We start from the raw sequence: 12,233 nt of genomic DNA, 5'->3' as shown, positions 1-12,233 counted from the left end.
ACTGTACATGCTGATGGGATCCGTGTAGAGACAGCTCGTGGCTTTGTATAGGGACGGCTTGGGTTCAGTGAGGCTCCGTCACCCCAACTCCACATGAGCCAGCCCAGATTTGGCAGCAGCAGCAGTCCTGAGCTCATCAACTCAGTCGTGCTTGAGCTGATTTGTGCAGCGTACCTCACGTTTCTTCTGTGCCATGTCCTGGGCAGGCAGTGCGGGTACCCTGGGTTGGCATCTGTGCAGAGCACCCCCACAGAACCAAATTGCTCGGCTTTGTACCATGCAGAAATGGCCAAGGCACTGCCCACGCCGTGCCAGCCTGGGGCAGAGCTGCCTGACCAGTGAGCCTCCTCATTTATTTCTGTTGCTGTTAAACCTGAATAAATCACCATGGGCATTGAGGTTTGACTGTGTGTAGCGTATCTGTCATCAGTGCATTACATTACCATGTCTCCAAAAGGAGTAGAGAGGAGGTTTAGAACATATTTACTTCTGAAAAATTCGTCCTCCTTTGGGGCTGACACATGCTCTTAGTCTTCGCATGAAATCATGATTGTTTAAAATGTAGCATCTTGCTGTTTAGAAAGCAGGTTTTTCTGAGACAGGTGAGGCTGTTGTAATAGAGTATCAGTGGCTGGAAAATCCCATTTTTTAACAGTTACAATTGTTTGACACATGTAGTGCAGCGCTGTTGCCTTGCTGTTTTGTCTTGTGATGTCTTAGAGGAGATGGCTCTGGTTGGTGGTATTTTGGCCCCTCTTTTGCTTCAGGGAACAAATTGTGCTTGGCTCTTTCACACTACTAGCTCCTCTGGGGTTAATTCTTCAAGGCAGTGGACAGAGCACAATTCTGTCTGCAGATTTCTGCTCTGCTGGTGGCATGTACAATAATGGGCGGCATGTAAAGTACTTCTCTAGCTGCGGCCTTGCTATTTTATAGCAGAGACTTGCATTGGAGGATTTTTATGCCCCTTTTGAAATCAGAAAACAGCAATAACAGCAATTACATCCAAGGCAACAGGTTACTGACCAGCCATTTTGTCAGCTCGAGCAGTATGTGGGTGCCCTGTGACAGGAATATTTATCTGCCTCTATGAAAAGTGTATCCATAACACCAGGCCATGAGGTTTGCCAGATCAGTATTCTGTTAGACGGAATTTTATTTAGCTGTCTCATTTTAAAAGAATTGCCGTTAGAAGGACTGTGATGTACTGTATCCGGGCTGCGGGTAGGCCCTGCTTGTGTGAAGTCTGCCTGTCCACACCTGCTTATTTGGTCTGAGAAATGTGGATCAGCTGCAACTCACATCATTCAGTGGAGGATGCTGCCTCAGTGAAGAGTGCAAGACTTGCCCCTGGTAATATTTCTGTTAAAATTCATAGTTAAGGCTGAAACTGTTTCATACCTGGTCCTTAATGCCAGGTATACCTAACTTATGCAGAAAAAAAAAAAAAAGCTACAAAAAATCTGATGGTGTTCAGTGGCCCTTGCCATACTGCAGAATAGCAGAGCAAGTTAAGGAGCCAGTTTTAGGTTCAGCTTTGAAATTCCTGGGTTTTTTGGGTTGTATTCCCGTGATCACTCAATGAAGCTTTTATCTGTGTATTTTGACTGGGGACTGCTAAAGGTACTATGTAAAGCGTTTCTTTTTTGCTTTATGTATTTTTTGAGAAAAAGAGTGTGAGAGGATACTGTCATGATTCTATAATAAAGACCCAATCAGGAACTCCTTTAGTGTTTACAGAAGAGTCACAAAGTGTCCCATAATGCCAACCCTCACATAAATAAATAGGTAACTGGTTTCTGCAACGTGATTTTCCTTACATCAAGGAGGGATTAATGAGATGTGCTTCAGATAGGCTTCAAATAAATCAACAAATCATGTTTTTGAGAGGAATACGTAAGAAGGATTCCTGGAAAATAGCTTTCCTCTTGCAAATGATTTTGAAATGTCACTGATTCCCTGAGTACGACTGTGCCTGCAGGACCAGCTCCTCAGGAAATCGCAGGCTGACCAAGCCAAGGTGAAAGCGTCAAGTGTTGTCGGCAGAGCAGCCTGCTGGGATCTTGCAAGCCCTTTTCTGCTCTTGGGATCAGCAACAGCTCTGGGAGAGAGAGTCAGGGAGAAACAGTGAGGCTGAGGGAGGAACAGAGGAATTCTAAACATATTCTAGTTTTATGCACTTCTGACAACAGTAACGAAATCTGTCCCTTTCCCTTTGCATTTTGGAAGTGTAAGGTTCTTCCCTCAACTTATTTTGATCTCACACATGGCATACTGTAGACTACAAGTCACAAGGACGCTGGTGAATTTGCATTTCTGAGTGAAATTCTTGGGAGCGTGCAGTCTCTCAGGACAGGTATTATTAGCTCCCTGGTTTCATTGGGTGCCTCAGTGAATCATGGTGTGTTTATGGCTAGTTTCTCTAACAGAAGACTCCAGTTATCTCTTAATAATGTATTCTCCTGTGGGTTTTTTTTCCGAAGTGCTGTGGTAAGGAGATTTTCCCAAAGGCTTCAGTTTGCTTTTGTGCTTCAGCATTTTTCCCAGTGTTTTTGGAAGAAGCGTATAGACATTTTGGTGAGGCATTTAATGGAATATGAGAGGCCCTGCCAGGCTTAGGCTTGCATTTGGAGTTCACTTATAATAGGCTCACCTTGGTTTATTCTGAGATTTTAGAGAATAAAAAGAGATGGCAGGTTTAGAGGACTGATGATACAGAATTATTAGTCTCAAATGGAAAGGGGAAAGCATGTTAGGTGAGTTATCAAAGTCTGATTAGGACTAAACAACCTGAATTAGAAGAGGAATTAAATTCATAAAACATCTAAAAAATCCTTAGGTGGTGTGAGAAAAAGCTGGTGCTGTGAAAAATAACTGTATGAAAAGGTAATTTTCCAAACCCAAAAATAACACAGAAATGCCTATCAGGATTCAAGAATACGTTAAAATTAACAGAAGCAGTGTAAGTACAGAGGTAAAACTGTGTAAGCATATAGCTGGGCCGATGCAGCACGGCAGCAGAGCCCGCAGGGTGGGCTCCCTCTGGGGTGTAGAACAAAGGCAGGCAGCAGGGCAGGAGTGCTTCTGGGTCTGCCTGGGCTTTACAGACTGGGCACTTTAAAGGCTGGGCACTTGCCTTTCAATACAGAAACAGGCCAGCCACAGAAAATGATTTATTAAAAAATAAAAATTAAAAGCAGACAGCATTTGGTGAGTCACATGTGGAGTGGCTTTTTTTCCCTGTAAATATTTTACAAGCACTGAATCTTCCCATTGAAGAAGGTCTCGGGGTGTCCCCAGCTGTGCGCACACCAAGGGGGCCTGCCCAATATCCCCAGAGGGTGCAGAAACCCCGGCGTGCCAGGACCAGCCCTGTCCTGGCACAGACAAGTGTTTCTGTGTCCTGCTACCAGTGAAGGGTGTGTTTGGTCCCAGAGTGATCAAGTATTAAAGCATCAGAGTAACTGAGGTGCATATATTTTCACTGGAAACAGGTAACTTCGCTTTTCAGCTGGCACAGACCTCCAGGCGTATTTTCTTAGACACTGGAAGTGATTTTTATTTTTTTCTTGGTTCAATAACTTGTAAAGGACAGCCTCCTACCTGCATTCGGAGAGTGTGCTGACACGGGGACTGACTGACGCATGGCAAGTTATCAGATGCTCAGAGATGAAGGAAGCAGTAACACAGGCAGCTGTTTCCTTTCATAAAGGATGTGCCACCTTTCGTTTGCCTCTTCCTCCGTTTCAAGGGATTCTTCAAATAAAGAAGGGACATGTGAATCTGTCTTGCCTGACAGTTTTTTTTTTATTGAGTACCATGATAACTTGGAGTTCACTTGTTACAAGCATTTTATGTAGTGGGTGAAATACCAGGGGAAAGGAAAGAAGTAATACAGTATTTCCCGAAAAACTATGATCTAAACATATAAATGTCACTGGGTAAGAGTTACCTGAAACAACTGGAAGGGCAATTAACACCTCGTTTTATGGGAAACATTGGTTACCACTATCAGTTTTAATGAAGTGTAGTAACTAAATTGTGTTCTGAGCATTCATTCAACCCTGTTTATGGCACACTCTTGAGTACATTTACTGTTTGTCAGAAGTGCAAACTAGTGAACATATGAGGCTTTAAGACAGGCCATCTGTTAGTCTTAGACCCTTGGATAATTGTCAAACAGTTCTAAAAATAAGCGCATACGAACTGCAAGGGGGTGCAAAGGTGATTTTTCTTTAGAATCTGATAGCAAAGGGAAAGTAGCAATCAGAAATTAAAAATAAATAGGTTTATCCCATAAAGCAAACTTACTCTCCTTTTCTCCTTTCTCTCTCCCTCCTCTTCCCCCATTTCAGTGTGCTGCCTTTTTTGTGGGTTTTTTGTTTTGTTTTGTTTTGTTTTGTTTTTAATTTAGATTTCTTTCCTCTTGCTCTTCTGGGTCATGGCATCCCTTGAATGCCTCTCCAAGTTTAGGATTAGAGCAGCACCAATTTAAGGCTCACAGCTTTCTGTAGAGAGCATAATCTCCAATGGCTAAAGTAAGGGTCATCTTGTGTCCTCTGCCTAAAGTAATCCCTTTATAAAGTCAAGGCATAAAGATTTTCATCTTTATACATTGCTGTTAGAGGGAAACAGTACCTGTGCACAAATGTGTGTGTGCTTATGGATATATCATGAGGAATAATGACTGAGAGATTTTTGGACCAGTTTGAATTCAGAAGATGCAATGAATTTTATGAAAAAAAGAACGCTGCAGATGGTATTTCATAAATATTTAGACACTCTAACTTCTGTTTGTAGCAATTTGGAGGTTTTGGTTTGGTTTTTTTTGATATATTTGTTCAAATGTGAGACTTGAACCTTTGCTTCAAGTCAGTGCCTGAATCTGAGGTATAGTGTTTGCCTGGCGAGCTGCATGTGTTGACAGTCAATGGAGGGGTCTTCTCTTGTGCCTCCTAGCACCACCTGTAAGGGGAAAAGGAGAGAGAATGGGGAGGAGTGGGCACGGCCCCAAGGAGTCCCCAGCCAAGACCCTGATCCCTCGGCCTGGAGCCGGACAGTGCCTGAAGGGGTGGGGAAACCTGCACAGGGAGGTGGGGAGAGGCCGGGAGAGAAACTACCTGGGCTCTTGCCTGGGTCTGGAGGACCCCCGGAATGCTGGGAGAAATACAGGGATTAACAGGTCACCCAAGGGCTCATCACCAGTTAAGTTTCACGTTGTCTGTTTGTTGTGTGAATCTATTATCTCCATAATATCTATGAAATTATTTGAGGATTGGTTTCTGTTCATTTTAATGGGATTTGGAAGGGGAGACAGAGGCTTTATAGTCCCACTGTCTATGTAACACTGCAAAAGGCTTCTGAATTTCACTTAGGGTGGTGGGCATCACCATTTCTTAACCTCTGTACAACACAGCATCTTTTAAGTGTATATGCTCACACACACAGACAGGATACCTCTAACTGACTGGTACAACATATCTGAACACATAACAGATGCACAATGGCACTATAGACTGGATGTATTATGGCCCCGAACCATTATCACACCCCTCGCAGTTGCATTTTATTTTTTTCACCTGCTCCTGTGTAGTACACCTGTGACTTGCTGGCAGTGAACGCCGCTGCAGTGTGGGAGACTCCCAGCTTGACTGCCTGGCTTGGAGCTTTGCTCCATCATATGCTGCTTTTTTGTGTGTGTTTTTTCTCTCGATCTTTATATAGCTCGTAAGAGTTCTTTGAACCGCTGTAAGTGATCATCTTTCAAGCCTGATGTTTTCCTTCTTGACACAGTGCTCTGAAAATGGAGGTTGTCATGCCAGTGTTTTCACAATAATGGATGTAGAAAAACAGAGAAATATTCATTGTAGATGTCCTGCACAAATGGCTTGATCCGCATCCAGAGGGCAGGCAGGGGGTGTCCCCAGGGAGGATCTGGAGAGCAATCAGTATCTACACAGACAATAATCAGCCATTCTTTGAAATCTTTTTATTTCCTAAACCCCGTCGCCCAGTTCCTTGGTCACAGACACTTCCACAAATCGTTCATCTGGGGATTGTGCAGCCAGTAGAAAATTCCACTTAAACACTGCGGCAGCCCCGAGGCTCAGGGTAGTTGCATTTTTCCCACTGACGTGGCTAACAGAATTGCTATCCATTTTTAATGATTGTTAAGAAAAGAAGAAATTTTCCAACCTTGTCCTATAAATAAGCTGCGACTTACTTGATCTTGACAGGTGACTTAGTGCTGCTGTAGAGTCTTCCAGCTGCAGTAATGTCTCAGAATGATATATTCAGTGGGGTATCAGCTGTGAGCTGTGCATGAACCAGAGGGCCGAGCAGGAGCTGTGAAGAACCATTTTTACTGCTCAGCTTCCAAATTATGTCCTACCTCCTGCCAGCCCCAACTGCACACGAGTATGGATGGCCTTGTGAGCAGGTAGGCATGCTCACACACACACAAGCATGCCTGGAGAGGCTTCATTTTTGTGGCTGCTTTATTTTCCTTTGGAAATCACCATTAAGATTATTTTCTTTAACTATAATTTCTAGAGTTGAAAAATCACACACGAGCTGTTTCCTGCCAGTCCACAATCCTGGTGGAAAGGTGGGTGAAGTTTCCTTAAGCTGCTTAGGTAGAAGCATTCCTGTATTCCCATTTTCAAAACGCTTGCTCCCTTCTGGCCTTTATGGTTTCATTCTGCTTCCTGTAACAGCCCAGTGTAGTGTGGGGGTGAAAGCTGTTTCTGCTAAGGCACAGGGTATGCCCAATGCCAGGATCTACCTTCTTTTTCCTATTGCTCTGAAAGTCAGAGCAATTTTCTTTGCGGGCACACACAGAGGTGCCTAATAAAGTTATTCAGTAAAGCATGGATCAAACAGGCAAAGCACATGTGTGAGAGGAGAGACATAAGTACTGAACGTCTTGGGCACTTTCTGACATCTGCAAAGCATGATTCCAATAAACTGCACACACACAGGGCAGAGGGAGTAGAAACAAGAAGCTAAGACATGACAGTTGTTAGTAATAGGAGACAGGTTGTCAGACTTTTTGTGTGATCTGAAATACATTTTTGTAGGTGAGAAACCTACACTGGTTGCAGAGAATACGGACAGGCTCTTGTGGATCTTTTGAGTACACACCAGTGGTGGCTATGCAGTCTCTACACATGCAGGAACCTGGTGGTCAGGTGTTCACCAGCACCGGGGCATGCAGGACTCACACATCTGTGCATGTGGCTTGTGCAGCATCTGCTCTCCGAATGGCAGGGAGAGAGGATTTGGTGCACACAGGCTCTTGTGTCTGTAGGCATTACAGATATGTTCGTGAGGTCCTGTGTACAATGTGGCTCTATTTATTAACTGCTTGGTCTGAGGACTAGTAGGCATATTGATTGCCAGTATGTCTGAAAAGGGAATAAATGATACATTCCCAAGGTGTTAAGACAGAATCCAGATTTGCATATGAAAACTGTGTATTTTACTTTCTTTAACTGATAGCCCTAGGGCCTGGCTAGTTTCTCAGCTTCTGCCTGACCCAGCTCTAAATGGCTGTAGGATTTGAGTATGATCTGTTTATTTCTTTGCGTAAACTCTGCTTACAAACCCAGTATATTCATTGTATTAGGAGTGTTCAGAACATATTATTAACCTGTGTTTGAGGAAGGAGGGCTCACAATGAAAGCTTCATTATCAGATTTAGAACCACATACCAATCCTTTATTGACCTGCCTGGTGTAATCAATGCAGCAGCCACACAAGTTTGAAATCACATTCCCTGACTGAAGACCGTGCGTCATGCATCCAGTGCTGATTGTGCATTATCTTTTAAACGATACTGCCTAAATAAGTATGGATTTGTCTACCACAAATAGCCCTGCTTTTGATTTAAAGATGGTAAACCTTTCACTTTTTTTATTGTATGCAGGATGTCCTAAAAATAGAACTGTAATTAAGTGCACAAGAAATGGTCCTTGTTAAAATGCGGAGGAGTGTGTCTGAGCTCAGGGTGGCCTGTGTATTCTTTCACGTTTTCATGCTTTAGGTTTAGTGGACAAGCTGCTTAACAGTGCTGCCATCGTGTTCGTAGGGCTCCATCCATCCTCTTCCATAAAGTCATTATTTGACTTGAAAATAACATCCAGCACTGCAAAGGTCATTCCTTCTTAAGGCCAAGAAGATTTCCATGTATAGCAAAGTAAACAGCTATTGGATTTTATGTTTGGTGATGTTAAAATCATGTAAAAGCAAACTAGTTTCAACCATCAATTCACTTGACGTTATTTGAGTATAATGCTGTATCTCCTGATAAGCTTTCCACAGCTTTCCACATCTTTGCACAGTACTTCTTGATTCTGAAATACTTAGCATCACAGACTGGGGTGTGCGCAGAGGGCTACTGTTATGCTAAATAACGTACAGTTATTTTGTGGTTTCACCAGCTGATTGCATTTAATTTCACACGGGCTTCTTCTGTGCATGCGGCAGCTACGGTGCTGCTGCCGTCTCTGTAACCTTCTGGCACGGTAAAGCCTGCCCGTTCCTCGCAGCCCACCCGCCACAATATCCCAGGTAACTTTTGCCATGACTTAGGAACTCAGCAGCGCTTCTGACACCTGGTGGTCACTTTTTGGGAGTGCACAGTCCAGAAATGCTCCTGCCTGCAAATGGGGTCACAGCTGCCTGGCCCCGCGCATCGTGGGCCGCCCATTAGCTCTTTCCACAGATGGTTTTCATGAGGGAGATGTCACCTCTGGATAAAGCAGAGGATCGTCATCAAGATGTAACTGTGGATAGTGTAGAAGGACCAGGTGATTTATGAAAAGTTAAAATATCTTATTTATTTTAAAGCTTCGTCGTTGTAAATAAATAATTTGATTCAAAATTCATTTTGTGTTTAAAAACTTATTCTTCAAGCTGGCAGACTTGCCCAGCTCTGTTATTAGGCAGACGGAGACCAGTAAAATTGCCTAGGCTTGAAATAATGCAAATGAATTTTTACATTTGGGGATGCTGGGGATCCAGCTCAAGAAAAGCTCACCCCGAAGCACATCTCCAGTTGCTCAAATAGTTGAATAATCACACAAATAAAGCTAAGATAAGATGTAGAACTGGGGTTTCAGTCAGCACACAAAATGTAGGTGAACTGGTATTGCTCTAAAAACACGCTTCCAAGGTTGGCTTCCTGGTTTATTGGCTCCTGCACAAAATGGCAAGCCAGGTCAGCATCCTTGGATGCAAGATCCTGTGATGACATGTGGCTATTACAAACCTACCAAAAGGAAAGAAGGGAACAAAAAAGACTCTAAACTGCTGAAAGAAATATGTAGAGCAAATCTATTCTTTAAAGACATTTAACTTCTGGGTTACATGTCCAGCCTTTTTTCTGCTGGGAATATTACCCTGATGCCTGAACTGGCGGTTCAGCTGTTATTGCCGAAGTATTCCTTGGACTCAGAAGTGTGTGTCACAATCTGGTGTCTCTTGCTGCCAGTACTTGCACCCAGTACTAGTGAGAATAAAAGAGTAAAATGTGGCAAGGGTTCCCCCCGTGATCCAGATATCTTTTTTTTCTTTTTAATCGTTACAGTTAAGGGAATTCCTAAAGGCAGTTTTTGCCTGTGAAGTGTTACCACTTTCTTCATATGTACTGAAAAGGGGGGGTAAGGGAGGGAAAAGAAACCCTCATGGCTGCACTTGGCTTGTAGCATTTATTTTCGAAGTTCATGCCAGCATTAACAGATCTGTCAGAACAAAGCAAATGTGTCGTATTGGCAGCTGTTACTTATGAGTACTTTTTCTTTATTGCATTTTGTTTTGTAATAATTGAGAAGCTTTTATGTCGAGCTCTGCATAAATGGTACTGAGTGGGAGGGTATGGGCATGCTTTCTATTATTCTGCCCCTCATGCATGTCTCCTTTTTTCGTCTTTCCAGAACCACACATTGAGCCAGCACGCACAGTGAGCCACTGGCACTACAGGACACCTCTCTGCAGAAGACTTGACGGTGGCACAGTGGGGAGGACCATTTGAACATTACATCCAATCAAAGTGTCATTTGCAACCCAGATGTAAAACTCTAATGATTTGGCCATGAGGCGCTGCTATTATAAGCAGCTGGAAATGAATATTAATGGAAGAGATTAAAAGTATTCCATGCTCAGTATTTTTTATTGTCCTGCTTCAGCTAGTGTACTTTAGAGCTTCTGCTTCTGACTGAATTTATAGTGTTAGATAAATCTGCTTTGATGCTGTTGCCCTTTGTTGCTTCTTGTATTATATTGATAGTTAAAGATTAGGTGTGATTTTTTTCTTTTTTGTTAACTGCTTTTTAATTGCAATTTTAGGTAACTGTGCATTGTGATGTGATTGCTTGGCTATTGTCTGAATATTTCTTTTTAATTTTTTAATTAAAGACTAATGCTTTGATTGGATTTGCCAGTTCACCGGACAGTGATTAAAACTATGTAATGAATATAATCTGTTTCAGTGCAACTGGATGGTCTGCTTTATAAATGTGACTTAATCTGATTGCAATAACTAGTACAGTTCAATAAAGGGAATACATGAGCTTACGTCAGAGGTTGTCTGTCTGTCAGTGCACACTGCATCACCATGGCTGCCCAAGGTGTGTAAACCACCAAGCGATCGCTTACCTGATGGTAGAGAGCGTTCTGCACCCAGCAGGAAGGAAGACTGGGAGAGAGTGAAAGCCACTGTCCTGTGGCATTGGGCTCACTTCTAGATGCACCTCCCAGGCTCCATGGTAGGTTGAGGTGAGGTAAGAACATCTCCTGTGACTCTGGGCATGCAGAGGCCTTGCTAACTTATAACACTTTTACTCAAGTCAAGAAGAATGGAGGATACCTGCTCTACTGCTACCTTGACGCTAGTTCTGTGCTCCTTTGTTTCAATATAATAAAAAATACCTTTCCGGATTGTATACAAATGGACAAATAATTGGATCACGCCTTGGGGACCTTGGTAGGAGACTGTATATTTCATGTGTGTGGACTCCTAAGCCCACAGGTATTGTAGCTCTATGTAACTGCCATACTTCTGACACTCAAAACTGCTGTCAGGCAGCTTAACAGAGCTAATGAGCAGGCTTGGGTTTTTTTTAACTTTTAAACATATCATATGGGAATGAGCTAAGTTGTATCTCCAGTCAGAAACAGTCATTTTAAGGACCATGGACACCTCTGGAAAGTTAGTGGGATGCAGTTCTCATGGTATCTCCTGCTTGAAGGCATCATAATCATCATGAAGTATGTTCAGCAGTTGTGACAGCTGTGACACCTCATACATTGCGGTTACCCATTCCCACAATGTACAAGGCTTTGCAAGACTGAGGTATAGGAACATGCACAGTTAGAGCCTTTCAGAATCGCTGCACTGAACTACAGCACAACTGGTTGTCATTGTACCGTGCCTGGGCTTGAGCATGTAAGTGATATTTTCTAGTACAATGTTTACAAAGATGTGTAGTCAATGCCCAAATTAGTTTATGTAGCGAGTTTATCAACAAGTGCAGTTAACACTGCAAACAATGTTTTCAACGTTTAGATGCCTGCTGATGCTGATGATCGTGTTGCACACACATAGCTCCTTCGAGACAGTGGAATGTACTGCATGTAAGGGGAGGCTACCGGGCATAAATAGAGAAGGGTCACCCCTTCAGCAGGAAAAAAAGAGCAGGAGCAAGTTCTAGTTTCAGTTTCCTCCAAAAAATGGAAGTAATATCCCATTTGGGTCAAATGATAGATGCAGTTTTCATTCTGCCAGTTATTCTGCAGATATAGCATTGCACAGACAGTCAGAAAGAGTTTAGGCTCAAAATTTTTATTTATGATAAACTTATGAACCCTAATATAGCAAAACTAGGAACAACTTTTCTTAATTCCAAAGAGGACAGTTCTGTTTTCATCTAGATAATTCTTAGCTCACTCTTCATGAAACAAAATCATTGCACTAAAATGACCCATTTCCAGGAAAATATGCCAGCTTTCTATGTGATTATTTCTTCTTAAGCTATGGCACAAGATATTTATGGGCTGAAAAATTAGCTAATGAAATCATCAATTCATTATTCTCAGTCATAACATATGCTTACTCCTAGCTGACAGGCAACATTTTAAGATGGGAAATGGAAAACTGTCTTGCAGAACAGGCTTATAGGCATGCCCTTGCGAAGAAAGCTAGCTGGGAGTGTAGATCAGCTCCTGTGCCATCT

General features: G+C 42.7%; 1 protein-coding gene across 5 annotated transcripts in view; it reads left to right on the top strand.

Moving 5' to 3' along the window:
• Nucleotides 1-10,575, top strand: part of ZNF423 (zinc finger protein 423) — a 234,053-nt gene extending 223,478 nt beyond the window's left edge. For all 5 annotated transcript variants that reach the window (XR_003995063.1, XM_030512116.1, XM_030512117.1 and 2 more), the window contains one exon: nucleotides 9,936-10,575. Coding sequence is in view for 4 of the 5 variants with exons in the window: in XM_030512117.1 (XP_030367977.1) it covers nucleotides 9,936-10,033 (98 nt within the window). In the remaining variant the exon portion in view is untranslated. The remainder of the gene's footprint in view (nucleotides 1-9,935) is intronic.
• The last annotated feature ends 1,658 nt before the right edge of the window (nucleotides 10,576-12,233 follow it).

The sequence above is a fragment of the Strigops habroptila genome, chromosome Z (genome assembly GCF_004027225.2).
Source record: "Strigops habroptila isolate Jane chromosome Z, bStrHab1.2.pri, whole genome shotgun sequence".
Classification (NCBI taxonomy): domain Eukaryota; kingdom Metazoa; phylum Chordata; class Aves; order Psittaciformes; family Psittacidae; genus Strigops; species Strigops habroptila.
This window is presented reverse-complemented; position numbering and strand designations above follow the sequence as displayed.